The sequence below is a fragment of the Heliangelus exortis genome, chromosome 15 (genome assembly GCF_036169615.1).
Source record: "Heliangelus exortis chromosome 15, bHelExo1.hap1, whole genome shotgun sequence".
In the NCBI taxonomy this organism is placed as follows: Eukaryota; Metazoa; Chordata; class Aves; order Apodiformes; family Trochilidae; genus Heliangelus; species Heliangelus exortis.
This window is the reverse complement of record NC_092436.1, coordinates 5,302,864-5,330,765: the sequence shown is the minus strand read 5'-3', so window position 1 is coordinate 5,330,765 and position 27,902 is coordinate 5,302,864. Positions and strand designations below refer to the sequence as shown.

At 58.9% G+C, this 27,902-nt stretch overlaps 1 protein-coding gene across 2 annotated transcripts; it reads right to left on the bottom strand.

Annotated features, from left to right (window-relative positions):
* Window positions 1-663: 663 nt before the first annotated feature.
* SYNPO (synaptopodin) lies at window positions 664-21,255 on the bottom strand. Of its 2 annotated transcripts, XM_071759044.1 has the most exons (4): window positions 21,219-21,255; window positions 14,181-14,965; window positions 3,844-5,738; window positions 664-2,667 (listed from the first exon to the last, which is right to left on the bottom strand). In XM_071759044.1, exons 2-4 carry the CDS (start codon window positions 14,665-14,667, stop codon window positions 1,930-1,932), a joined length of 3,120 nt encoding a protein of 1,039 aa, XP_071615145.1. In that variant the 5' UTR covers window positions 14,668-14,965; window positions 21,219-21,255; the 3' UTR covers window positions 664-1,929. The 2 variants fall into 2 exon arrangements, with proteins under 2 accessions (XP_071615145.1, XP_071615146.1); XM_071759045.1 differs by lacking the exons at window positions 14,181-14,965; window positions 21,219-21,255 and adding an exon at window positions 11,388-11,679.
* Between the last annotated feature and the right edge of the window lie 6,647 nt (window positions 21,256-27,902).

Sequence of the window (27,902 nt, the reverse complement as noted above, 5' to 3'; positions counted from 1 at the left end):
GCTGTGCAGCTTTCCCAAGAATTCTGGAGAGCCAGGGGTCCCTGCAGGGCTGTGACCACCTGGCACGCAGCTCCCTGCCAGCTCTGAGGTCCACACTAACCTGGGACCTGCACCTCCTCCTTTTTTTGTCCCCCTCCCAACACTTTCTGTATCCCACGGGAGACTACACCCTGACGCCCCCACCATGGCAATGTCTCCATTGCCAAGGCTGGAATGTCCCCAAGCCCCATGCACCCAACCACCTGCTGACCCCAGCGTGGGACCTCACCTCTACGTGGCCAGGGGACTCCCCCAGCTCCGGGGACTGAAGATGCTCTCCTGCTGCGCTGAGGGGTGAGGCTGGAGCCAAGTTGTGGCCACCAGCACTCGGTGGTCTGGCTGGCCCTCCCCGGCACCCCCGGGCTCCCTGCCGCTCGCCCAGACCCGTCCTGGGCTCCAGCCCAGATGCCAAGGTCTGGCCGTGGGACAGCAGTTATTTCTGGCTGAGAAAGGGGGAGGAGCAGGGCTGACCCTTGGGGACCGTGACACCGTCACCCCGGCGCAGAGCAGGGCTGACCCTTGGGGACCACCCCAAGATGGACGGGGCTGGCCCTGGCAGAGCAGGATCAGCAGCAGGAGGTGGCCACCTCGGGGATGGATCAGCACCAGGCAGGCCAGGCCAGGTGGGATAACTGCAGTTTATTTCTGAGCTGGGTTACAACTGGGTGCTAAAGGTGGGTTGTGGTGGCTGGTGGGGGGGGGGAGGGCAGGGGGAACCCCGAGGCACAGGGATGGGTTGGCTCCAACAGCATGTCCTGGGGAAAGGGAAGGGGTGCCCAAACCCCGACTGCCCAAGCACACCCTGCTTTCTCCATCCTACTCTCACCAGCTCCTGCTCACCCCTGGGTGGCGACAAGTGCTCTGGGGACCTATCGCCCTCCTGGTCAACCGAGGCTCTCCCCAGGCTCTGCAATGTAACTGTGTCCCCCCTGACCCTCTCCCTCCCCCCCGGTGCCTCCCCCTGGCACTGCTGCCCTTGGGGAGCCTCTACCTCCCCCCACCCCCACCCCCAGTCCCTCGCAGGGCTTCTGTGGGGACACCAGCTTGTCCCCAGGACACTCTCAGCATCACCTCCTGCACTGACACCTCCTCCAAGCTCTCTGCAACCTGTACCACTTCCTTTTGCCTCCCAAAGTCGTCCCCCTCCTCCCATTCACACTGGCTGGGACACATTTGTCCCTCCAGCAGGAGGGTTTGTCCCTCTTTGCCTGTGCAGGGCAGAGGGCACCTGTAAACGGTCCCCTTGACGTGGCAATAAATAACTTTGGCTCTTTTTTTGGTCACCAGGGAAGGATTTGGGGGAATTTCTTTGAGAAGGGGTCCAAAGTAAAAACAAAAAACAAACCAAGGAAAAATAAAGTGATGAAGAAGTGAAAAAGTGGGGATTGATATAAAAAAAAATTAACTATTGCTCCCTGAAATCTGGTTCCAATTGAAACCAGCCAGGTCTGGAGACTGGGAAAGGGTGGGAGGGACTGGGAGAGGATGCCACGGCCATGGCACCCCCTCAGTACTGCCTGCCTATGCGGGGTACCCATGACCCCCTCAGGCCAGGAACACAGAGCTGTGGGGTGTTTGTGACACCCCGGCACTGGGGACTGGCAGGGGACCCCCGAGCCTGTCCCCATCCCTGCTGCATGGTGTGCTTGGTGCTGGCTGCCCCCAGCTGCCTGCAGAACAGGCAGTCCTGCCCTGAAAGGTTAGGCTGGTAAAAATAGCTCGGGGCCATGAGATGGCAGCAGGGGGGAGGCACCTGACCCTGCCGGCACACCGAGGGAACATCAGTTTTTGAGGACCACAGCCCCAGGGGTCGGAGTGGGAGGGTCAGCAGGTGGCATCCCCCAGGCTGGCATGGCTGGGGACAGGGTGGTTCTTCTGGGGGTGGTTCGTCTAGGAGGTGCAGGGAGCCCCCGAGGGCAGCCCCCCCGGCTTCAGCCGCAGGTTGCCGGCCCAGCCCCGGGGGCAGAGGTTGAAGCTGTGGATGCCCGGGCTCTTGGCCCCCGAATCTTCGGAGTCGAGGGAGACGTCCGAGTCCGTGGGGGACCGGGAGGTGCAGCGCTTGGCCGAGGACCGCCCGCCCACCACGGGGGATGGCAGAGGGGTCTTGGGGCCGGGGGAAACGCTGGGTGGCAGCAGGAGCCGGTGACCTTCTGACCAAGGGGAGGCACAGAACTGGGGGCCATCCACCCGGGGTGACCGCAGAGGGATCTTGTGGGAGGGTGAGGGGCTGCCCAGGCTCCGCAGCATGCTGCTGGCAGCCTGCAGGGCCGGGGCTCTGGAGATCTCCGGCCTCCCCAGCCGGGGGGACTGGGGCAGGCTGGAGGGACCGGAGGGGATGGGGATAAAGGGCCGGGAACCCTCCGGCCCCACGGCTTTGGGAGAGGAGCTTTTCCTCCGGGCAGCGTTGATGATGTTCCTGGCGAGCCGTGCTTGCATCTGCCGGCTGGCCCGGGGGTCTGCGTCCTGCCGCAGCGGGGACAGGGACCTCTCGCTCCACGGAGGGGACATGGGGGGTCCCTCCTCCAGCTCGGGCACCGAGGCTGGGCTGGCCCAGCCGTCCAGGCTGCCCAGGCGCCGTGCCAGCCGGGGCGTCCAGGTGGGTGAGGCAGGGAGGGACGGTCGCCTGTCCTGGAGGGTGACAGAGAGCAGGTTAGTGGCAACAGAAGAACAGGGGCGGGATCAGTGGTGCTGGCTCAGCCCCGTGAGAACTAGGGATGCATTCCACCACTTCATGCTTTGCACCCCCTGCAAGGGCTCCCCAAAAATTCATCTGCCTCTGCACCCACTCTGCCGGGCAAGGAGGTTGGGGCAGGCTGAGTTAATTAGCCTTGCCCAGAATATGACCCAGCTCCTCTCACTACCTGCAGCTTCCTAAAACTTCCCTAAGGATGACACACGGAGACCCCTCCCAGGAGACCATCACCTGGCAGCTGCTTACACGCTGGCAGGGAAGAGAAGAGCCAGGTCTGACAGTGCAGAAAGTGTATTCAGAAAGAGGGGGGAGGAAAGAAAAACACAGGAGAAATAAAAGCATAGTCAAAAGGCAACTCGTTACCACCAGGAGAGCAGCAGGAGGGAGCGATGGGCAGAGGCACAGCTGGACCATAAGCTCCAGGCTGAGCATCACCCACCTGCCCTCCTTCACCTGGTTCATCCCAGGAAGGGACAGGGACTCCGCAGTGTCCCCAGCACCGTGGGGCTCTGCCCTTCCCACGGGGATGTGGCTCTCCACTGTGACATGGAAGCAACTGAGGACAGATCTTGAAGGAGCAGCAAAAGAGACAGGAGCAGGCACAGTGAGGTGGAAAGGTGGTGAGTCCCCTCCAGGTCTGCTTTGGTCGGAGGCTGGTGGGAGCTGGCAGGACAGAGAGGCTGTGGGTCTGAGAGCTGGAAAGGCAGGAGGTAAGGAAAGGAACCAGAGGTGTAATGCTTCAGACAGTTTCCAGTGAGAGAAGAGAGAAAGCGCCAGCAGTCCTGTGGGGTGGGCAGGCTCCTGATGCTCTTTGGGGTCCTGAAGGCTCTATGCCCCAGACTCCTGTTGCCTCCACAGGATGCCTTGGCTCCCATCACACTGGGGGCTCAGTAGTGCCTGTCTCACACATGGCCCCAGCACTCCCAGCTACTTCTTTTTTTCTATTTCCTTTTCTTTTTTTTCTCCCTTTTTTCTTTTTTTCCCCCTGGGTGGTTCAGCTTTTGGTGCACCCATGAGCAGACAGGGAGGACTCAGCTGTCAGAGGGAGGCCTATACCCCCAGTGTTTTCCTCTCTGCCACCTCTACTTGTAGTAAAAAGAGGGTTTCCACACCTGTGGCTCGATGCCAGCATTCCTGGTGGAGTAGGAGGGCCGGGGTGCCTGGAATCCCCCTTTTGCCCGGGCTGGCAGGAGACGGCATGGAGAGGCCAGCAGCACCTCAGCAGGAGCTCCAGGATCAGCGTGGCTGCCACGAGTCAGGGACAGAGCCCCAGGGGTGCTGAGGAAGGGGCTGGAGGTGGTCTGGCCAGTGCTGGGCCCAGCAGGGGGATGCCAGATGGGGGAAGGAGGCAACGGAGAGGTGGGGCGGGAGGTTTGCTGGGGGTAGGGGTAAGCATCAGGAAGAGAGGGTCTGGGTGGAGGCACCTCCTGGGGCATGGACCTCGCTGGCCCCTTGGATGGGGAGAGAATGAAGAGTGAAGACTGGAGCTGGTAAGGTTGGTGCTTGGAGATCTCTATCTCCTTCTGGGAGAACTCATTCTCCATCACGTTGCCGCTGTACAGAGATGCCGGGGGGGTTTTGGAGGGCCTGGAAGGACTCTTGGAGGGGTGCCTGGAGACCATGGGTGACAGGCACGCACTGGCATCGTACCTCCAGGAGGGAGGCAAGGACATGGTGGGTGATGGGGACCGCAGCAGCTCAGGCTGGGAGGGAGCCTCGATGATGAACTTCTCCATCCTGGACTGCCGGCGGGCAAAGAGCTCGGCCCCCTTCCCTCTTGCTTCACTGAGGTTGTGGCTGGGCTGTGGCTTTGGCTTGGGCTGGATGGTGGGGGACTTGAGGCAGGAGGACCACACAGGAGCATCATCAGCTGGCCCGAGGTGCTGCCCGGCCCCGGATGTGCTGTTTGGGACAAAGTTGGCGGCTTCAGCCCCAAGGGCAAAGGGCTCATCCTCAGCACTGGGCTCCCCCTGCTCCTTCTGCTTCTTCCTGCTGTCCGCGCTCTGGACCAGGTCCAGCAGATCAGGGTTGGGGCCCAGCTTTGGCTTCTCAACGAAGGTGAACATTGACTTTTTGCCGGCTCTTCGGGCAGCTGATTCCTCCAGGATCCCCGTTTTGGGCAGGGGGTTGGGTACGCTCACCCCACAGCCCAGGGGGGGACCTGGCAGCATCTTCTGCTCCCGGGGGGGGTACAGGGCTGAGTAGGCAGGGGGGGAATGGACGCGGGTCAGGGGCGGGGGGCTGCTCAGGGTCTCTGCATAGGTGGGCGGTGGGGGCAGCTCGGTGGCGGGGGGTCCTTCCACGGGCTGGCTGCTGGCAGGGGATGCCTGGGTGCCGAAGGGTCTGGCTGTTCTGTTCTTCACGGGCTTGGGCTTGGCCAGGGTGAGATGGACCTCGTAGTACTGCCGGCCCTGCACCCCGTTCTGCTCCTGGCTAGCTGGGGATGTCGTCCCCGTGGTTGTCCCTGCTGGCTCACTGGGCATCTCACTGGGCACCTCGCTGGGCATCTCTCCGTTCTTCCCCTCTGCGGAGCTCTGCGGCAGAGCAAGAGCCGCCGCGCTCAGCCCCGCGGGGGCTTCTGCATCACCGCACCCCCCTACCCCCCTCTCCATCCCGCCGGCTTCCCGCTCCCGCACGCCGTTGGTGGTGGCCGATCCTATGTTCTCCTTCAAGTAGACGGTGAGGGGGACCTGCTGGGCTTCGGCAGGAGGCTCCCGGCACCGGGAGGTGTCTCCCTGCTGCCCCTCTCCCAGGGCGCTGGGCTCTGGCTTCATCTCCTGCCCCTCTCCCTGCTCCATGGCTACCGGCCGGGGCGGGGGGTTTAGGGGCAGCCCCCCGGCATGCCCGGCCCCGGCCAGCCCGTCGACGCGCTGCTTGCGGCGGTGGAAGAGCAGGACGCCCTTGGAGCTGGGGGCGGGCGCCGTGGTGAGCTGAGCCGCGATCCTTCGGCTCCGAGCCTTTGCTTCCTTCAGCTCCTTCTCGGAGAGGCTGGCGCTGCGGGACAGACCTGGGCAGAAGGGAGAGGGGGGTTAAGAAGGGCTCAGCAGGCACGTGGGATCCCAGCCCTCCCCATGCAGCCCCATCCCGTATTCCAGTTGGGCTCCGGGCACCCACCGCGGTGATCCTATGGGAAAGGAATTTCTCCAAGGATTTTGGCAGGTCTTAGTTGCGGCTCACATGGCTTTGGTTCCCAGCAGCGGGCAGGGTAGGGGCCAGCGCGTGTTCCCCAGCCCCGCACCCCAAATCCTGGGAGCTCTGAACAGGCAGAAAAGCAAATCCCGCGTCACCGGGGAGATGCCAGCCCACCATAACCCCATGGCAAGGCCGGTGGTCAGCCCCATCTGGGGACTGATTTACGGAGAAACACGAGATGGCAGCAGCCGACAGAAGCTCTGCAGATCCTGACCCGACGGACACAGCCCGCAGCAAGGCACCAGCCTCATGCCTTTGGAGCCTACGCAAGCGCTAAAAGAAAAGCGTTAAAAGCTCGGCGAAAGCTCCGTGGCGAATGGCTGGAGAGCCGCTGGGCTTCTCGTGTGCTGGCCAAAAGGTCAGAGCACCAGCCCTTCCCGAAGGCCAAAAGGATATGGAGCTGCCGGGAACACATTTTCTGGGGGTGAGCAATTTCCTACGAGCGCGCCCTGAAGCGCCCGCGGGAAGGGCAACGTCCCCGGCCCCACCGAGGCCATTCCTCGGGGACAGACACCGGTCTGGAGCATCAGCATCACCCCAGCACCTACCAAAGGTGCTGCTGGGATGGCTGCGGGGGTGTCCCTGCTCCAGACCCGGCGGGTGGCCAGACCCACCCTCTCCTTCTCATCCCTTCTCTTCTTCCCTTCCTTCATATGTTTCTCATTTTCTTGCCTTCTGTGCCGCTTGGGAGCCTTCCAGGATATTTTCAGCAGTGGCTCAGCCTAGCAGCGAGGGAAGGGATGGATGACTAAGCCAAATCCTTCCAGCAAGCCCACGGTGAAGCGGGAAGGCTGCTGCAAGCTGGGCATCTCCTCTTCCTCGCCCTTCAGCCTTCCCGCCTCCCTCAGCACCCAGCACACCCCTACCCTGGTCCCAGCAGCACCAAGGCACACAGAATGGTCCCTGCCTTCCCACAGGGGATGGAGAGGAGGAGGAGGAGGGGGGGTGGGTGGGCAAAGCTTTTGGGCTGCTTGACGGGAGGGTTTGGGTTGGGCACGGGGCAGAAGAGGCAGCGATGCCAGTGGAAACTCCCTCCTGAAGACGAGGAGCCCAGTCCAACATCTCCCCCGGTCAGCGCCCGGCATTGTTCACCGCCCCGGTTCTATTTGCTTTGGCGGCGGCACAGAGCGGGGCCGCGGTTTCCTCCGGCCGGGCTGGCTGGAGGGCGGCCAGCACCGCGGCTCCCGCTCCGCGGGGTCACCCCTGCTGCCTTTATCTTCGAAACAGAGGAGAAATACGGCCAAGGAGCCGTTGAGAAACAAGCCACAGGCTCCAGATGTCTGAGAATTTCGTGCTCCGAGCTGAGCATCCCTGCTTCCTCACAGGCTGAGGCCGCCTAAGAAGCCGAGCTCTCGGTGGAGCCATTTCACAGCCTCTCGCTCTTGCTACTGCCTTTTAACAGCAACCCAGGGGTCTGGGGGGATCTCCTCCACGCTGGAGGGATGACTCAGCTCTTGGCCAGCCTGGTCCTGCTTGGACTAGCTGCCGGATATGCTCCCACATAGCCAGGACAAGGATTTGTCCCCAAAGATTTTACTCCCAGGTATCCCCATCCCTCACTCTTGCCATGGGCACAGGCACCCCTCCAGGCCATGGGGTATTGCAGGGTGGGAGATCCCCACCCGGGATCTGGTCCCAGCATTGCCAGCAAACCCCCATCCCCTGAGCCCTTTCTGCAGCCCTTTCTGCAGCCCCCTCTGCCTCTGCCTCTGCCCCCCTGCTTCCCACCATTCCTGGGCTGCTCCACCTGAGCCTGCTGGAAATTAACTTCTCAGGGTGCTAACGAGGATGATGGGGATAATAATAGCTCTTCACATCCAATTATTATCACATGGATGGAGAGCATCAGGCTCTGGCAGACCAGAGAAAACTGCAGAGAACAGCCCACTGCCACAGACAGCCCAGCAGACAGATGGATCCCATAGCCCTGTGAGCCACCTCTGTGGGCATGGTTCCAAATGGTCATCACTTCACCCAGGGTGACGTCCCATCCCCAGACTAATGTCAGGGATCACCTCCCTCCTCCCCAATCTGAGCTGCAGGATGAGGTTATTCAACTCAGTGCGAGAGCCTTTAGCCATCTGCTGCAGTGGCTGGAGGGACCCTTGTCACCTCCAGCAAGTCCTGCACCCTTCACTCCCCTCTCAGCAGCAGGGAACATTCCCTCATCCCTCCCCACCATCCCCTGCCAGCCAGGGAGCCTCCAACAGGCTCCAGCTGCACATTTCCCCCCGGCCCCAGGCAGAAGGGAGGGCTCTCAAGGCGCTGAAGATGTCCAGGTGCTGGGGAAGAGGAGGAGGGGCACAGAGCTGAAGGCAGCCCCAGCAGAATGGGGAGGAGGCAAAAGCAAAACTACGCATGGCTGAGGGCACCCAGGGCTCACACGGTGCTGGAAAATGGCTCCTGCCCATGAATGGATGTCCAGTCCAAAATCCAAAGGGTGCCAGGCTCTTCTCACACCCTTCTTTCCTTCCTTCCTTCCTTCCTTCCTTCCTTCCTTCCTTCCTTCCTTCCTTGTCCTGGCTTCTTCCAAGAACAATGAATCCAGCCCCACCAGCCCTCTCTTCTGCCACATCCCTGCACTGGGAGGGTTCCTTGGCAACCCCCAGCCCTGAGGTCCAGGGATGCTGGGGAAGGAGATGCTCCCTGTGTCCTGCAGGATGGATGGACCCTCAGTGCACATGAGCAGCTGGACACCAGGTGACTTTTCAGCTCAGTGTACTTCAGCCTTGGCCAGAGAAGCCTGTAGATCTGTCTATATATTTATATAGGCACTTATTCCATGGATTTCCCATTGTTCCAATGGTGATTTCCAAGAACATCTCCCAAGTGCAGGGCTTAACAGCTTCTTACCAAGCTGTCAGTCATTCTTCCCACAGTACATACTGTACTGTCTCCTCCAGACTGAGGATGATGAGTGTGATGAAAGGCATTTTTTCTCTCATCCCTCCTGCCCAAATGGGGAAAAAAATCCTTCCAGCTCAGCTTCCTGTGCAAAGGATGAGTCCCCTTGTACAGGGCTACTGTAGAGTGTCTGAAATGGTGGTGAAAGACGTCTCAGGCCCTGCTTGTGGCCTGCCCTGCCCTGTCATGGACTCCAAGAGCTGCAATGAGACAAGGATTTAACCCCAGATTGCAGGAGATGCCCCCAGGCTCTCTCAGTGGACAGATTCAGTGGAAGATGCTGGTCTTGAGATAGCCAGGATATCACCTGAAGAGAAAGATTCACCTCACAGGTCTGACTGGCTCTGAGCACCAGTCATGCTGGTGAGAAATTCTTGTACAGAGAAGCCAAGAGGTGCCAAAGCCCAGGTGGGGCTGGTGGGATGCAACAGGATATGTGAAAGCTTGGACTTAGAGCAGGGTGGCTCCTAAATCTTCAATTTGGGCTCCTGGATTGGATGCTAGGCCACCCCAGCCTTGCAGCCCACCCTGCCCAGGTTGCAGAATGATGCTGGGACCACCCAGCAGCCTCAGGCTTGCCCAGGACCAGACAGGGGTGGACCAGAAACCCCAAATCCACCTTCACACCAGGCAGCATCCACCACCTCTACCACACACAGATGCTTTTCCTTCTTTTTGACCGTTTCGTGGGCTGTGGTGAGTCAACCCAAATGGTGCCTCTTGCTGGCAAAATCCGGCAAAACTAAGAATTAAACCAAGACAAACCCCATCTCCAGAGGGACACACATGCCCACCACGCCACCTCCCTGCCACAAACCCAAACATGAATCTACAGCCAGGCAGTGCTGGGAGGGGAAATCCAGTGTTTTCACCCAAACATTGAGGACTTTGGACACTAAGGAAATGTAAGCAGGTTTTTTGGCAGAGAAGCCAACTGGCCTTTTGCCCCAACTACAGCTGTGCCGGATTTTTTGCAGTGCTCACTAACTTGCACACAGTTAAGTCTGCACTTCCCTCTGGCTCCCAGAGTTATCCCAAATAATCTGCAGCTAGAAAAACAAGGAGGGTAGCACAGACAGGCATTCAAGTGAGCTAGAAACAGAGACAATTCCACCATATGGATTAAAATATGACTATTTTCTGCCTCATTCCCAGAGCTTCCAGACCTCCTATACCCCAGATCCTCCATTAAGTGTTTAATCCACCTGGGCCCTGAAGACCTGAAAAGCCCTTACCCAACAGTGGGTGCCATGGTGGGAGCAAACCTCTCCTGCCTGGCAGGGCACACTGTGCTGGGCCCCTGCTCACGGGTGCTTTTGCCAGTGACAAAATCTGGCACAGCGAGAAAATTCGATGCGCTTGCAAGTTTTCCCTGTGCTCTGTTTGCAAGGGCTTTGCTGGATTTGGAGCTGTTTGCTTCCCCACACCCCTCCCACCTCACAGCCATGCCCTTGCCTTGCCCAGCACCCTAATCCTGCTGAAAATCACCCCACAGTCTCCAAGCACCAAGCCCTGGGGCACCCATCTGACACCAAGGCGGAGGAGGAGAAGGGGCTGGGGTTTTTGGGTTTTTTGCTTTTCTCATAGGGACTGGCTGCCCCTGGGGAATGCCAGGCCAAGGGGGTGTAATAAGAAGCCTCAGCCCATCGTGCATCCCTGCTGGAGAAGAAGAGACTGCTCTACAGCAAAAGCTGAGGAAGCACCTTCCCCTGTCTGGCCAAAATTAATCTTCTAGCTTTGCAAAAGGAGGCTGGAGCCAGGCAGATCTCCCCCAGGCTGCTCTGCCATCCATCTGCCCCATGTGCAGCAGTGCCAGCCCATCCCATGGCCAGGTACCCTGGGGTTCTCATCCCACCTGGCAGGTGAGCCCCACCTCTCCCACGCCCAGCAGACTCGCTGTGACACATCCTGAGCTGTTGGAACCCTGGTCACAGCCCTGTGGGGCTGCTGTCATGAACCAGAGGTGTTGGCCTGGTGAGAGAAGGTCATCTGGCTCAGCTCGGCCCTTTGGATGGACAGACTGGGATGAAACGGGGCCTTCACCTGTCTCTCACACAACCCGTAAGGGATCCATCCCGCTGGCTGCCAAGCCCGAGGTGGCATGGCCAGGAGAGATCACGTCCCCGTTACGGGGGACCGGGAACATTGCCTGGAAAGAGCTGGGAGTTGCGACCCTGACAACCTCCCGGGGGGGGGGGGGCATCCCAACGTCCCCCCTCTGTGCCTCCCACACCCTGCGTTGGACCCCCGGCTGTGGGCAGAGGGAACCGACACCAGGCTGTCTAATTTATAGAGACAGAAACCCGGCTCAGCCCTCCTCTCTCCTCGGGGCTGCGGTTTCAGTTGCCTGCCCTGCTCTCACCATCAGACCGCACCTTTCAAACCCAACCACCCCGTACACCCCCTTTCCCCACCCCCCCTCGCCGAGCACCGCCAGCCCCCGACACCTCGGGACATCTCCAGATCTCGGCAACTCCTGCCCCCCCTTTGCTCTCCCACCACCCCCCGGTCCCCCCGACCCGTCTGGGGGCAGCAGCCGCCTCCCCAGTCCCGGCCCTACCCGCGGTGCCGGTGCCGATGCCGCCGCCGCCCCTCTCAGTCCGACTGCACCGGGGAGGAGGCGGCGGGCAGGAAAGTTGCGGCAGCTCCGCCCTCGGAGCGGGCCCGGGGGGGCGGCGGGCGGGGGCCGGGGCCGGGGGGTGGCGGGTCCCGTCTGCCCTCCCCTGCCCCCGCTCGCTCCACCGGACAGGTCCCCGTCCCCGGCGGCACCGGCAGCGGCACCGACTGCCTTCAGCGATCCAACCCCGGCCGCTCCCCGTCCTGCCTGAGTCTGCCATGAGGGAGCTGCCGGGGGGAAGAGCAGCCCGGGCATCCCCTTATCCCATCCTTATCGGACGGGACGTGTCCCATTCTTCCTCAGGGCATCCCCCTTATCGCTGTTGCACACATCTGCCTTACCCAGCTCTGAGCATATCTGTATTCAGTCCTTGGAGCATCCCTCTTTCCCAGCCCTGCACATCCCCTACCACATCCCTCAGCCCCTTTCCCTCCTCCCAGGGTCCTGCAGCACCTCACCTGGTTGGGGAGCAGAGCATCCCCATGTTGCCGGTTTCCCCAGTGCTGAAAGAGTCAGGACACTCAGAGCCGGGCAGAAATCCAGCAGCAGTGTCACCTCCCTGGGAACCCCCTGGGAAGAACACCGAAAGCCCTCTGCCAGGGGTGCTCTGCTCCCAGTGATGGGGAATCCCAGCCCCTGGGTGAGGTGATTCCTGGAAGCCACAATCAACTCCCAAGGCCACCACCCTGGGCCCAGCCTCACCCCTCCCCGTGCCTGTCCACACCACAGGATGAGCTCTTGGCCTTATTTTTTTGCCTTTCTAATTTCCTTTCTTCCTGCCCCTCTTTGCTTTTTTTGTGCTTTTCTGGTTTTTAAGGGAGACTGGCGCTGGTTTGGCAGCCCCCAGGGAGCGAAACCTCCTGTTTATTTGCACACCAGACAGAGAAACCAGTCCTGCCTCCTGCATCTCCCAGCCTCTGTCTCTACCCGGGGCTCCTGTGCTCTCCAGCCTGCCCTGAGAGGTGCCAACCAGCCCGGGCCGCTGGGCTGGATATGTGGGAGCAACCAGCCTGGCCTTGGGCTGCTGGATGGGGACCAAAGGGGCACCCAGGACCTGGCTGGGTGGGTCTGTACCACTCAGGATGGGGGTGAGGGCACCTGTTTGGCTCCCAGCTCTCAGGGATGGTGCTGCATGACTTTGGGTGCAGATGGATGCTGCGTTTCTCTCAAGTGAGCTGCATGGGAGGAAGATTATTTCACCCACAGCCAGCTAATGAGAAGAAGAGAAAATCTCTCAACACCTCCCGGGGACTCTCTTGCAAACACCCTGCTGCAGAGGCAGCCCTGATGCCACCTGCTTGGGGACTGGCTCTTCCCTCCTTCCCTCCAGTGCTGCCATCTCTGCTCTCAACCAAAACTCTCCTTCAAAACCCTGCAGGGTTTTTGCAAGTTCCGGGAACTGCTGCCGGCGCTCAGGACCCTCAGCAACATCCTGCCCAGAGGATCTGGAAAGTCTGACGGGTCCCACAGGCAGAGGCTGGTGGTGATCTCACTTGGAGGGGGAGGAAACGGGACAGACAATCTCTTTCCAACAAACCTGTTGAGTTACTTTAAAATTCCAGGCTGGCAGCAAAAGTGCTGGATGGCGGGGCAGGCTAGGAAAATGCTGAGCCTGGACAGAGTCAGGCCTGACCTTTCCCTGCTGTAGATCTGCCATCCCAGAGCAGAGTGGGAGAGGGGAAGAGTATTTGGGTCCGTCTGGTTTGTGTTCTCAGCCTTGAAACACGACGCCTGCACGGCCGGAGAGCTGCGGGGGCAGCCGTGAGCCAAAGGGCTTTGGCTGAGCTTCCCGGCCCTTGTCCCATCCAGGGAGCCACTGACTTTGAGGATGTCTGACACCCCAAAAAGGCAGGGTATGGATTCTGGACATCAGGTTCATGTCCTGCATCCCCAGCCAGTCTTGTTCCTCTCCATCCTGGGGTGGCTTTGGCAAAACCAGGCTCTGAGCAGAGCAGCAGCATCTGACAACATCATCCCATGGGGACAGTGACACACCTGCCCCAGTGCCACGTGGCAGCTGAGATAACAGCTGGGCAGGAGCGAAATAGAAAGAAGGGTGGAAGTTTACAAATGAGTCTGATGCCTGTGAGAGGATGGGTCTAATTCCACAGGAACATCTCTCCAGGGTGGGGACATGTGTGGTAACCCTAGACATGTGCCTGTATTTGTGTCACCGTGGCAGAGCCACAGAGGGGAAGGGATGTGAAACGAGGCTGTGAAGTGAGGCGATGGTAGAGAGCACTGTAGGAGCCAACTGACCTGAAATAAAGTGCTTAATTTTTAAACCAGTGGCTGAAAGAGAGATGGCCACAAGCCACCCCTGCCCTGACCAGCTGAAATGTCCCTGTCCCAGCCAGTGCCTCAGGACATAGCCCTGATCACCCGCTTTTTGTCAGGGTCCTGATGAGCCCCAAGGCTAGGGTGAGGGTCCAGAAGCCTTCCCTGCTCATGCCCAGCTTGGGATTTGGTTGAGTTCTTGGAGACTATGGAAATGCACCCACTGTCTTCCCAACCCCCTCCTGAGAAAAGCCATGGATTCCTCCTTGTTTTTAAGGCCAGCAAGATCATCTCAAGCTAAAAAAGTCCCAGCAACTCAGCTGGGAGCCTGGGACCTCTAACCCAGTGAAGATCCTGCCCTGGGAAGAGCTGGGTGTTCCCAGAGCTGTGCTGGGCAGCAGCAGCCCTGGCTCAGGGAGCACAACACCCCTTTTGGGGAACAAAGAGGGTTTCTCTTACCCAATTTCCTTGGCTCACTGGCAGGGTTGATGAGGACCCGTTGGATCTTCACCACTTTCCACTCCTGGCTGGGCTCTGCTGCAGGGCTGGCTGCTGTGGGGGGGAACTCTGGCACAGAGCTGGGGTATTTGGGGGGGGCTGAGGGCTCAGCTGCCAACGCCAGGATGCTGCCATCCAACAAGGGACCTGGCATGTCCCCATTGAGCCCCTCGGACTCCTGCTGGCAGCTCCCTCTCACCTTCCCTCCTGGTGGGTCTGTCCATCCCTCCTGCTTGACCATCTTGGAGAAAGGAGAATCCTGGAGCTGACAGTGACTCTGCTCCCCTCTGCTCCCCCTCTCCTGCCAACAGTCAAAGTCCCTCGGGGTGTCTCTCTCCGTGTCCCCCTTGGGTGTCCCACAGACACACAGGTCTTGCTCAGCCTCACTGGGCATGGGGCAGCCAGGCTGGCTGTGCAGGCAGGGCTTCTGTATCCTTGCCTTCAGCATCTTTGCTGCTTCCCTTCACTGTCACTCCACAGGCTCTCAAACCTGCTCTGCATGGCCAAGGGGATGGATCCCCCCTGGCAGCATCCCTCAGAGCACAGGCAATGTCCAAGAAGGAAGATGGCCACGTCTTGGGCACCAGCCCAGCTTTACTCCTCTTGCAGGCAGGAGGACCACAGGAGTGGGCAGCTTTTGAAGATCCAGCAGTAGAGATCTGCCTGGGGGAGGAGGACACGTCACCAAGGGGGATTTTGCCGGAATTTCTCTTGTCCAGGTGGGCAGAGGAGCAGCATCCACAGACCTGTGAGAAGGGAAGGAGGAGTGTTGATTTCCTTTGGCCACAGCTACTGGAGCAGCTCCCAGTATCCCCAGCCCAGGCTGCAGCCCCAGCACTGCTTCCCATGAGGAAGGACCCTCTGAGATATAAACATTCCCTCACTGGGAAATGCTCCCAGCCCAATACCCACTGCTGCCATGCTCACTGGCCAGTGCCCATTCCCAGACAGGGGTATGAGCCCAGACAGGGGGGGTGGCCTTTGGTGTCCCCCCCTGCTGTGTTGGCTGCAGTGCTGGGGGTCTAGAAGGGAAGGTTAGGGTCATCCTGCCCACATCACCCCAGCATCCCCACCCATCCATCCTCACCCAGGACTGGAGCATGGTGCTCAGCTCCCCTTGCTTTAGCAGTGCAGACGTGGCTGTGGACACCCACATGTGCAGCCAATGCTGGGGGACAGTCATTTCTCAGGAGGTGGGAGCACTGGGGGAAGAAGCTCCACTTGCTTAGGATTAGCAGGAGTCCTGGGTCCCACCTCTGTCCTGCTGGAAAGTGACATTCCCACCACTCAACTAACAAAGCCATGTTTAACCATTGAGTGATGCAGGCAGCAGTGGGACAAGCACAGCCAGAGCACTTCCCTTCTGCCAAAGAGAAATCCTGCTGAATGATGAACACGGGGACTGACAGAGCTGAGGGGAGAGGTATGAGCTGGGAGAAGGGGATGTCATGGCTCCTGGGGCAGTATGTGAACAGGGAACAGAGGAAATTCCTCTGCTGTGAGTCCTCTGCAACCACCCAGCCCAGCACTGCACAGCCCTGCTCAGGGCCAGGCTGGATTCCTGGGAAACACTCACTGGGCACCACTGCTTCTGGGGGACACACAGACCAGGATGGATTTCCCAGCCTACCAACCATCCAAGGAGGAAAAGAGGTTTCTGCTTGATACACCCCCTTACCCCCAAGTTATTTTAAGATGTACCAGTGGAATAAGAAAAGGCACCAGGTCAATGCTGTGAAGCAATATTACACCCTGCAGCTTCATCTGGGGCTCACACATCTTCTCTATAAAACTTTTCCCATCCTTAGCAAGGTTATTCTGGAAAGGAAGGCAGATTTGAAAACAGACAGTGAAAGCTTTGCAGCCGTTCGGGCATTTCCCAAACACTAGACTGCCTTTTTTTTTTTTTTTTTTTTTTTTTTTTTTGAGAATGCTCAAAGGAAATCTTCTGCTCTTTCTGAAATCCTTCCTCCCGCCTTGCTCTGCTGCCATTATTCAACACGGATTAGCAAAAAGATCCTGGGGGGAAACTGTCAATGTTTCTCTCTGAAAAAAAAAGGAATTTCACCCTGCTCTTTACGTAATCAGGGCCCCAATAGTTGCGGGAAGCCACCCACATCTTTCCTTAGAAACACGGCAACTTGCTGGAGCTGGAGGGAGCTGGCTTATCTCAAACGAGGACAAAGAGAAAGCAGCTGAAAATAGTCCCAGCCCAGCGTGGGTCAGCAGAGATCCTCTCGGAGCGGCTCTGCTGCCTCCCCACTTCCACCCCCTCACCCCCATCCATATGGAGAAAGTTTCTGGGGCAGCACGACTCCCACCCATCCCCTACCGGAGCTGCCTTGACAGTTTGCTGGCTGAGCCCGTTCCGCCTCGAACAGCATCTCCCAGAGCCGTCCCCTTCCACTTCAGGAGCGCTTCCTGCAGATGGGCACATCCCGGCGACGGGCGCCCACGATCCCGGAGTTCCCCCGGCAAACCCCTCCTTGGCGAGACCCGAGTGAGTGGTGGTGTTCCCCGAGGACACGCTGCGGGGACGAGGCCGCCCACGCCACCAAAACACCGAGTCACGCGTCTGCTGCCTCGTTGGGGCCGGTCTGAGCCCGGCACGGCGGGGGGGGAACGGCGGCGGCAAAGATTCTGGCAGAGGAGCCGCCTTCCCCCCCAGGGACGTGGCTCTTGGGCTGTGCAAACAGCTCGGGAAGGGAATATTTATGGTTACCGCGCCTCTCCAGCAAATGCTGCAGGGCTGATGCTGTCTGCTAGCAGACCGGCCAGGTGGGATGGCTTTATGTGCCCCAGGTGCATCATTGAACCAGCAAAGAGGAGCAGCACCTCCAGCCACATCCACAAAACCAGGCTGAGATAATAACAGCCCACCTGTGCAGACCCCAGTCACAAAATGAGGCTGGAAAAGAGCCCGAGGGGCATTTCAGGGACCATTTCAGGGCCACAGCATCCAACCAGGGAGCAAGGGATGCTGAACCAGGCACTAGAGCCCAGTTTAGCCCCAACAAGCCATTTCCCCCCTGGGTAAGCACCGCACACTCCTGGCAGCAGCAAGTCCCCAGGAGGAGCTGCAAAATTATGCCAGGGGAAGGAAGAATAAAACGAAATAATAAATCCTTCAGTGCACAAAGTGCTGAAATCTGGTGGCAGGGAGACCTTTTGCTCAGCTATCTTTTCCTGCCCACTTGCTGGCGGGTGATGCACAGAACCCCCTCCTTCCTCCCTCCCCCCCCCCCCCTCCCGCCTGCCTTTCTCACACCCTGCCACCCCCCCACCATTGAAAAAAAGAAAACTGAAGTTAACTTTCCACCTCCCACACAAATATTTTTGGCAGGCGTTACTGGCATTCATGCTGCTGAGCCCAAGGGAGATGGGGCCTGCAGAAAGTCTTTGTCTCTGCCTGCTCTCAGCACCCACCCGGGGGACCATGGTGGCCTGGCCTGGTCCTGTCTCATTCACAGTGCAAGAGGTAGGAGGTGTGAAAAAAATGGGGTGCATCTCCAGGATAGGCCTGAGGACTGCCTGGCCACAGGGATGCCATAAAGTGGAGGTTGGATTTGCACACAAACATAGGTTCTGTCCCCAGTTTTCTCTCTTGTCCTCATCCACATCTCTTCCCACAGTTTGGTTTTCCTCCTCATCATCATTCAACAAGGTGGGAGGGGGGTGGGGAGGAGTGCAAGATCTGTCCCCAGGACAGCAGGAGCTCTCGGGTTTCCCCAAGGTCAGGCAGCAGGTCTCTGTCACTCAGGCAGGACCCTGCTGTCCAGACTTGCAGTCCCCAGCTCCTGTCACAAGATTGGCTCTGTCCCTTTCCAAAATAGCCCAGGCACAGAGTATACATCTGGGGATCTTCACACCTTCCCTGTGCCAGCAGCTGAATGTCTCTCTGGGGGAGCTGGACACTTTGTCCCACCATGGCATCGCAAAGCCTGACACAGCTGCATCTCCAAAGGACAGTGGCACATCCTTGGGGTCCCCGTGTTTCTTTAAGGGAGTGCTGCCTCCAAAAGTGATACAGGAGATGTCTTTGTGGTGTAGATGTCACCTAGCAGTATTTGGAGCCATGTCTCAGTCACCCTGTGCCCCAACACCCTCCCACCTGCTGCAATCCAATATCCCCGGGTACCTGGCCAGGATGTGCTGCTGAACCACATGCTGTGGGGAGGCAGAGCCGAGCTGCCTGTGGGTGACCCCCCCCTTCACAAGGACCTCATCACAAAACCTTGCAGGGCTGGGACCAGCTTGGTGTCACCTTCTGCACTGACATCCTTCCACGAGAGGCTGGGATGGCAACAGGAGGGATGCGGCCAAGCTGTGCAGTTTGGATGGAGAAAAACCTTCTCCACGGGGTCCAAGGACTATCAGCAAGGGCCCAGCACCCAAAGGAGCTGGGATGTGACCTGATTGCTTCCCTGGAAATCCCTGCCAGAATGAGAGAAGAGATGCTAGGTGACCTTCCTTAGCATGACAAATCCCCAGCTGCCCCAGGCCAGGCTGGACTCTGGCCACAGAGTAAGCCCTTGGGCAAGGGTGGCCTGTGGGCATCCTGACCCATCAGGGGAGACAGGGGCTGGCAGGCATGGCAGCCATCAGCATTCTGAGGTAAACAAAAGCCTTTTTGCAGGGCTGATTTACTACCTTGACAGAAACCAGGATGAAAAAAACTCAACATTCCTGAGTTCCTGTCCTTGCACAACCCCCGTGGTCCCCAGTGGCCCAGGCTGCTCGGTGGGACATGGGGCTACCAGTCCTGCCACACAGGTTGCCCAAGCTGAGCTGTGCCCTCATCATCTACCCACAGCTAGTGGGGAGAAGCAGCAGAACAGCCTGGGGACAGCACAGGGGCTGCGGGGCAGTTATCCTGATCAAGCACTGAGCAGAGGCATGCAGGACAGCTGGACCATGTCCCCTCCCTCCTCCACCGCAGGCTGGAAGCAAGGGATAGATGTGGATGCAGGGGGTGCTCAGCACCTCCCTACACTCCCCTGCAACCCTCTGCACGGCTCTGCACCCCTTGGCACCGCCCTGCACCCCTTTGCACCCCTCCAGGGAGGTGGTGGCTGATGACGAATCGTCGCTAATTAAACAAAACCCCGCCCCTGGAGGTGAGCACAGCGGGGACGGGGTCACGGCCGGCTGCTGGGACGCTTGATGTTGGTTGTGCCAAAATCCTGCCCGGGTGGGGAGGGCAGAGCCCTGCTGCAGAGCTGGGGTTCACCCTGCAGCGGGCTTAGGACTCGTCCCTCAGCCACGTTGGCCCGAGGAGCTCAGAAATAAAACACGAAATAAAACACGACCAATTAAGTAAGCAGAAAACCCCACAAGGGCTCAAAAAAGCCGGTTTAAGCAATTAGGATCCCGCCTGAGCTGGGACAAATCATGAGATGCTAGACCATCTCAGCCCCCCGGGGTTTAGGGGCTGCCGAGCTTCCCGGCCCATGCCCGGGGGCGGCACAGCGTGAGCCGCTGCCTGATCGCACAGCCACCTTTGTCACCACGCCAGCTACCCCCGAGCAGACACACCAAGGGCCACGACCCGGGGCTGCTGGGGTCACAGCACGCAGCCTGTACACACGAAGATGCAAGGTCAATGGCAGCGCCGGCAGCTCGGCAGAGGTTTGCTGAGCCCTGGTAGCCCCGTCCTCCTTGCTGCGAACACCCGACCTCCCCTCCCCCACCCCCGCCCCCCTGCCGGGCATCCCCAAATCCCTAAAGTCTGGAGGAAATGGATGGAGACCAGGACTGCACTGCTAAAAGAAAGGGAGCAGCTCCCTGCTGGTTCCTTTCCAGTCCTTTGGTCCCCAGCTCTGATCCCAGAGAGGAAGGACGGAACCCAAAGTGGACACATGGATGCACACAGCCTGGGTACAGCCAGCACCAGGATAATGGATATTTTAGCAAGGCAGTGAGAAAACACGGACTGAGTGCACCCGAGTGCAGGGTCTGAACCCTCAGAGTCCCCCAGGCACGGGACGGTCCATGGGAAACAAAGAGCATCTTGGGGAGGGGGTGTTTTCATTCCAGCCCAGGAAAGCAGCCAAACCCCAGCACATGCCTGTTCCCAGGCCTTGGCCCCAGCAGCACAGCGGGCTGGTGGCCCCGGGACACGAGGGTTGCTGCCATCCGGCACTCCTAAGGCTGTGTCCCCAAGGCCAGGACACAGCCACCACCCAGCGCTGCTCCCAGGGTCCCGGCACGGTTCATAAGGCAGAGAGCAACGGGTGGAAGAGGAATGGTGTGAGTGGGGAGCATTTTCGGATGGGGCTGTGCATGCAGAAGCTGCGTGTGTGTGTGTGTGTGTGTGTGTGTGTGTGTGTGTGTGTGTGTGCAGCGTGCTCAGCAGCCTGGCGCTGGTTCTGGCAGAAGTGTTTGTGCAGTAGGAACAAACACGCCGAGGACACATCCAAGCCAGCGCAAACAGCCCCTGACCGAGCCGCTCTGTTTTCTTTCTCCGCTTTTCCTCTCCTCTCTTAACCCTTTCGAGAGCCCGGGGAGATGCTGGAGCCAAACCCCGTGGACGCCCGGGGGCCTGGTTGTGCCTGTAAGGGGACACGGACGGGGAGCCTGGCTCCTCCCGGGCACAGGGCTGCCTCCCTGGGCTGGCTTTGCTGCCAAAGAGCCCCTTGCCCATCACTGCCTTCCCTCTTCTTCCCCCTCCTCGCCCCAGCAGCTCCAGAGGGTCCTAGGGAAAAGGCTGCTCCCCTCCAAATCCCCAGCCCTTCTTGGCCAAGGGCGGACTGGATCCCAGCAGGGAAGCATCCCAGGCAGGACCACATGGGGAAAACCTCACAGGGGTCACAGGGAAGCCCACCTCCACCCCCACGCTGCCCACAGACCCCTCCATCCTTAAGCATGAGGTGCTCCTGCAAGAGGATCATGTCCTGGGACACTTCTCCGGGGAACCCAGAGCCACCCTGCCCAGCGTTCCTCCAGGATGGCCACAGAGCTCAGGGCAGCTCCGGAAAGCCCAGGGATGCTCGTACTCACCACGCTCAACTTTTTCCCCTTTCCTGTTCTCCCGTGGGGAACCAAAGCTCTCTGCTCTCCATATGCACCAGCTGAGCCTGGAGGTGGGGGATCAAGCCTGCTCCCTTCCCACCGTGCCAGGACCCCGTGGTCCTGGGCAGGAGCTGGTGGCCAGCAGCTCTGGGGTCTCCTTGTCTGCTCTGCTCCAGCCGTGCTGCGCAGGGCAGCGTTAGCAGCAGGGAGAGGGGCGGGAGGAGGGGAGTGGGGAAATGAAACTTTAATAGCACAGAGCCCCTTTTGTTTCCCAGCATATGGGATATTTCATACATACTGAAGGCATTAACCACCTATATTCTTCAAGCGCTCGCAGCGGCTGGGAGCACGGCCCCACACCCAGCTCCAGGGCACAGTGTCTGTCTCGGGGGGCTGCAGGCAGCAAGCAGCCCCTCTGTTCTGGCACCCCTCCCTGCAGGGTTCTGGGCAACTTTTAGTTACAGCCTAGAAAACTGCTCAGCTTCACCCAGATCACCCCCCCGGCTGCATGAATTTGTCCCCCCAAATGAGCAGCCACCGCTCTGAACTTAAGTCCAGGGAAGGGGTGTCCTTGTTCTTGGGATATGCTGAGTGACCCTGCATGAAGTGGGGAGAACCATCCCTGCCATCTCTGGTATTCTGAGACCCCAACCCATCCTGGGGACACAGCTGAGCCCCATGGTCCTGCAGAGTTGTGACTAAGGGCTGGTGGCATGTCCTGTCCCAGCCTGTGGCCTGAGGGCTTGAGTATCTCCAGGACATAAGAGCATCCCTGGGAGCAGTAAGCAGGGAAGGTGCCAGCCAGGGAGGGATGAAAAATATCTGAGTTGGAGATCCTCATGCTCTTCACCCATTTCACCCCTCTGCCTCCCCTTGTGGCACCAGGGGACACACCTTTTCAAGGAGGGAAAGGATATCTCCAGGTTCCTGACACAGAGGGCAGCTGGCACTGCTCCCTGCAGATCTCACTGGCCACCTCAGTGTGGGATGGTAACGTCTGGGGTCCCTGGCATTGCATCCTTCCCTTATTCCTAGAAAAGAGATGCTGCGATGTGCTTGACCTTCTGGGCAGGAGAAGACTTGAGCTGGTAGCAAAACTCCAGGCAGGGCCTGAGATGGAGGGAACAACTGATGCATTAACTTTTCCCCAAACTGTGCAAGCCCTTGAGCCCTGGGGCCCTCTGGTGGAGCCCACCTCTTGCCCCAGCACCCACAGGGGCTCCCAAAGCAGATTTCTCTTCCCCAGACCTCGTGTTTTTCACTAGCTGGGGGAGAGAAAGCATCAGCCCAGCTCAGTGGGGTGAAAGAACATGTTGTCCACCCTGCAGGGCCACAGCACAGCCTGTCCCCAAGCTCCCAGCCCCACACTACGCAGGGTGCCCGGTAAATCGGTACTTTGTCCGGTGTTTATCCAGTCACACTCTAATTTGAAATAAAAATGGAGCCAGTAAAAGACCTTTATAGCTCTTCAGAGCTCATAAACCTGCAGCACCAGCAGATGGGGGCCAGCTGACCGGGGGCTGCTAGGAAAATTTATTGCAGATTTTGGTAAGTTAAACATTAGAGCTCTGTAAGCACCGGGACTGGTTTGCTGAGCAGCTCCCAGTGGCAGGGATGGAACAAGGGATGCTTTATTGGGAGAGAGAAGGGGAGGGCTTGCAGGTCTCTGTTCTAGACTGGCTCATTTTATAGAGGCCAGGCAGGCTTTGTACAACCTGGATCCAGCAGCAGTGGGATAGGGATGGATCCAGGCTGTCCATCCTTTGGACACAGGGCTGCATCACCCCGGGATGCAGGCAGTCCTGATGAGCATCCCCCGGGGAATGGCCAGTGGGACTGTGGTGGCACCAACTTGTGCCAAAGTCTCTGGCTTGGTGGGTGACCTCGTGGCAAACTCTGCCGTGGGGCAGGAAGAGCCAGGACGGGGCGGTTGAGCTTGTCGTGGGAGTCAAGAGAATTTGGAGAGAATGAGAGGAAGCGGCTGGGGCGGGGAGCGTGTGAGGGAAGGCGGGTAAGCAGGAGGGAAGGCATTTTTTCCTTGCCAGTGTCTTGGCTGCTTCGGTGTGAACTGCTATAAATTTGTTCCTTATCTCTCAGGCCATTTAATGTTTTCATGAAAAGAAAATAGTCTGCAGGAAAAAAACCCCACTGATAAAATATGCCTTTGGCACTGGGAGGAACGTTTAATGTCTCTAATCAGCGGGGTCTGGGGCTTGGGGCACTCCCGGCGCTGGCGTGGAGCTGGGAAGTTATGGAGCTGGGGCAGGAGCAGGCTGACCCCAAGCCCTCTGAGGTGGGGGTGTTGGCATCTGCACCTCTGGGTGCCCTTGGGGGAATATTGCATGGGGGACACAGTGGTCAGTGTGGGTTGGCAGCAGCCACACTGCCCTACAGGCTCCAACCAGGGACAGATCAGAGCAGATACTGAAAGCAAGAATTAAAAGTGGGAATCTGAGGGGGGGGGGGTGTAGATTAGGCTCCCCATTGGAACAGGGATATGGATCCAAATCCTTCTTGGCTGAGGCCCATGGAAAGGCAGGGGTATGGGCTGTGCCAGAGACCCATATGTGGCTTAGCACCTCCAGCACCTGCAGCCCTCACCTGCACCCCTATTTACAGGGAGCCCAGACTGGGGCCCTGAAAGCTCCATAAGCATCCTTCCCCAGGAGGGCTGCCCCACAGACAAGCTGCTTGTTTGATTTACAGCTGCAAAAGGGAATCCTGCAGGACCTTCACACCACGTAACCATATTGTCATGCCAGGTCAGATGCAATGGCACAAATCACCCCTGGAGCATTTCCCCTGCCCCTGTGCTACCCCCCTGGGGGCTGGGATGTGTGGCTGGAGGCACCAGCTCATCACCCCTGAGCTCGAGCATCCCTTGCTGCAGAAGCAGGCACTGCATGGGTGCACTCCTGTAACATTTGGGTGCTGAGCTACATCCGTGAGGTTTCTGCCTCGCTCCACACACCAGGTGATGTGACTGGCTTTGTCCCACACACTGTCACATCCCCAGCCCTGCAGCCCCATAGGCCATCCTGGCCTGGCAGCCTGGGACCTGTGGCACAGAAGCATGTGAGCCTCTGAGACACAATTTCATGCGAAGGCTGAGAAACAAACCACAAAGCAAAAAACCTGTGACTGTGAAGGGGATTTTTTAGAGTGGGAAGGAATGATTAGTGCTGACTTTTTCCCCGTTGTTTGGGGGGGTTCCCCCCTCCTTCGGTAACATTTTGTTTTATATTCCAAGAGATCAGAAAAGCCATTTCAAATGCAAAAATCAAACCCTTCTGTTCCAACATGCTCCTCAGCCCAGCGTCCTCACACACCAACACACCCACATACCAGCTTTCCTCCCAAACACAGACCCGGTCCAGCCAAGCCCGTTTCCAGGCAGCATTTCTCCCTGGCCAGCCCCATATCCCTGCATCCCACTCCCCCTGCCAGCCCTGCTCCCGATCCCATCCCACCATCCACATCCCTTCTCTGCAGGCAAACACATTTTCTTGCACATCCATCACATGGAAATAGGATGTGGGTTTCAGTGCCAAAACACGCACGGCCAGCAGCGCCAGCGGCGCCTGTGCGGCTGCACAGAGCTGCTTGTGTTTTGGTGGGTCCTGTGGCTGAATATTGTGGGAAGGTTTTGGCTGTACCTGGCACAGATGGGAGGGGCCAGGACCTGGCACTTGCTGTCAGCACCGACCTGCCAAAATTGGTGTTGGGCCAGGTCTCTCACTCCTTGCTTTAACATCTGTCTACATGCCCACTCTTGCCCTTCCACACAGAAGTTTGGTGCCTTGAAGAACCAAAAAAAAAAAAAAAAATTTGCCAAGCTGAAAGTTGCTTGGCTTGTGGGGCAGCCTGGCAGCACCCCTGGCATCGTGGGGTGAGGACAGTGGCCATGCATTAGGCAGGCAGCATCCTCCTGCCTGGGTGTGGGAAACCTGGGGCTGGGGGCACGAGGGTCCCCAGGTCCCTCCTTTGCAAGGGTCCCGATGGCAGCTCCCCAGAGGTTCCTACACAGCCCTGTCACTGCTTTGGCTGCCCTCTGGAAGAACCCCTCATCCTGCTGCCGTCTGCCTCTGACGTAGGCGGCTTCGTTTCCAGACGGGCTGTGCTCCCCCCCAAGCCCCAGCCGACAGAAAGCCCCTTTGTTTCCCTCAGCAAACTGGACCCATGCTGCCAGCTGACCCCACCACCCCACACCGACCTCCACCACCCAAAAACACAGCCCCCGCTGTCCCACGGGATGGGGGCAGCCCCCGATGCTGCCTCTGGGGTCAAGATCGGCGCCCGGGGATGCTGGCGTGGGTTGCAGAGGGTGCACGGGTACGGAGCAGTTCTGTCCTGCCGGGAGGGACAAACAGACAGATGGAAGGATGCTCTGCAATTAAATATCTCATCTCATAGTTGTTTGAGATGGATGAACCACCACTGGGAAATACCAGAGGCTCCGAGCTCGCCGGGGTGGGACTGGGGAGCGGGGATGGCTCTGAAAAAGCTGCTGCTAATGAGAAGCAGGCGGAGAGCCCAGCGCCGCCTCCCCGCTCCTCTCTCACCTCCCGGGGTCAGCTTGTATTTTTTTAAGTCCTGATTGCCGAGAAATTGGAGGCTGTGTGTGCCAGTGAGGGCTGGGAGCCCTGAAGCCATGGAGCTGGGTTAAGTGCTCCAAAGCAAAAAGAGCCCAATAAGAACTGGGTTTAAGGTTTGGGAAGGGCTGGGGAGGGGACTCTGGAACCTCACACACAGGCTTCGTGGGGCACAGCACCCATGGGATGCTGCCCACCCTAACCCTGCTCTGGCAGGAGCATCCTGGGTGCAGCAGGTTGGGAATGGCCCATCCACCAGTGCTCGGCTCAGCCCCAGTTTTCACGCGGGAGAAGAGGAACCTGGAGCTGGCGAGCCAGGGAGGAAACGAGAGCAGAAAAATGCGATAAACAGCTGTAAAACCCAGCCCTGGCTCTGTGCTGCTCCCGCCGTCGTGGGTCGGCCCCTCAGACTGTTTATGGAAAGCCCAGTTTGCCGAGAAATCCATCTCCCGTTTCCTGTTGATCGCCGGGAGCCAAGGTCCGCGCTCAGCCAAGGGCTGCTGCCGCCCGCTCACGTCTCCAGTCCCACGGAGGAAGGGCTGAGCCCAGGACAGCTTGCCTGGGGGTCCCGGCGGACAAGGGGGAGTGGTCCCCAGGGGCTGGGAGCCATAATCCCCCTGGGAAGCAAATCGGCTTCCCCAGCCCATCTCAGCCCCCTGGGCAGGGAGGTGTTGGATGCTCTCCTCGATGCTGCTGTGATGGGGGTGCATGGGGTGCTCTGACCCATATGCAGAGATCCGTGGCTGGTGGCACACACCCAAGTCCAGCAATGTCCTCTTCAGTCCTCAGTGCATACAGGTGGTCACCGACCACTCCTGAGACCCCTGCTGAGGTTGAGTGATGGGCTCTGCTGTTTTGCTCCATCCCTGCTGCTCCCACCCTCTCCTGACCCCATTTTCTGCTCAGAGGAAGCCCTGGGGTGGTGCAGGGGGAGCCAGCCACGCTGGGTAAGCTCACTCAAGGCCAACACCATTGTTGCTGAGGCCGTGGTGGGTGGGAGCAGGGCCAAGCCGGGTGGGAGCCATGGATGCCGCCATTGTCAACTGAGTCACCAGCCCGGAGGAGCCAAGCAAGGGGGAGCCGGGCTCTGACCTGAAATCCAGCTGGATTTTATTTCTCTGAATCAGGGCAGGGAGGAAAAGAAAAAGGCCAGGGGAAGGAGGAAGCAAGGAGTGGGGTTAGGCTGCTCAAATCTCCCCTCTTTCCAACTGGGAGAGCTTCCCACAGCACTTGCCGGGTCCCCTCCGTGGGCTGCAGTCCCCATGCAGGCAGGGATGGAGATGATCACACAGCATATGGCTCTTCTGGCCTCAAGAACACAGCCAGGCCAAAGACATCCCCCAGGGACCATCCTGTCCCCTCCCAGTAACCCTGGGGTTGGGCAGAGCTGGGGGTGTGAAGGCAGATCTGATTCCTGCTGGTCGAGGAGGGGTGGCTGCACCCCAAAAATCACCTCTGAACAGTCAAAAGGGTAAAACAAGTACACCCCACGACCGTCCCTCCTCCTCTCTCTTTCACCCTCCACAGCCTCTCCCCCACCCTATAGCAATGCTGTCTTCCCCAAGCACCAACAAGAACCCCAAGGGCTCCCAGGAATGGATGGGCAAAGAGCTGCCCCTCCATGCTGTCTGTCCCTAAACCCCAGCAGCAATCACCATTGTGGGAAATCCTGTTTCTAGCCCTTCCATGGGGTTTCACAGACACCCCAACAACCCCAGCACCAGAGCCAAGGGAGGACACCCACCCCAGAGCTTACCCCTGAGCTGTTCCCCACAAGTGAGGAGGGGTCCAGAGCCTGGCCAGGGAGCAGGAGGGGACTGTCACCCAGGTGGTCACCAGCTGCTTGGAAAGCTTTCCCTGGCTCCGGGTCATAAGTACAGATTTTTATAATTATTAGCCTTGGTAATTTACCGTAAAATATTTATTCTGGCTCATTCTGAGCCATTTGATTCGTGTTGGGTCCGTATGGCTTTTGGGAGGGGTGCACGGAGAGGCACATGGCCACGTGGGGCTGGATGCTCCACTCCCATCCTGTATAAATATTCATGTGGATGTGTGTGGCCCAGGGAAGAGACCCTGG

Bases quoted from the DNA above. Each gene is read 5' to 3' on its own strand.
- SYNPO (XM_071759044.1), bottom strand. From the start codon at position 14,667: ATGCTGAAGGCAAGGATACAGAAGCCCTGCCTGCACAGCCAGCCTGGC. The intron at 5,739-14,180 runs GTAAGAGAAACC...CCTTCTGCCCAG, and splicing joins CAGTGAGCCAAGGAAATTGG to GTCTGTCCCGCAGCGCCAGC. The intron at 2,668-3,843 runs GTGTGGAAACCC...GTCACCCTCCAG, and splicing joins ATGCTGGCATCGAGCCACAG to GACAGGCGACCGTCCCTCCC.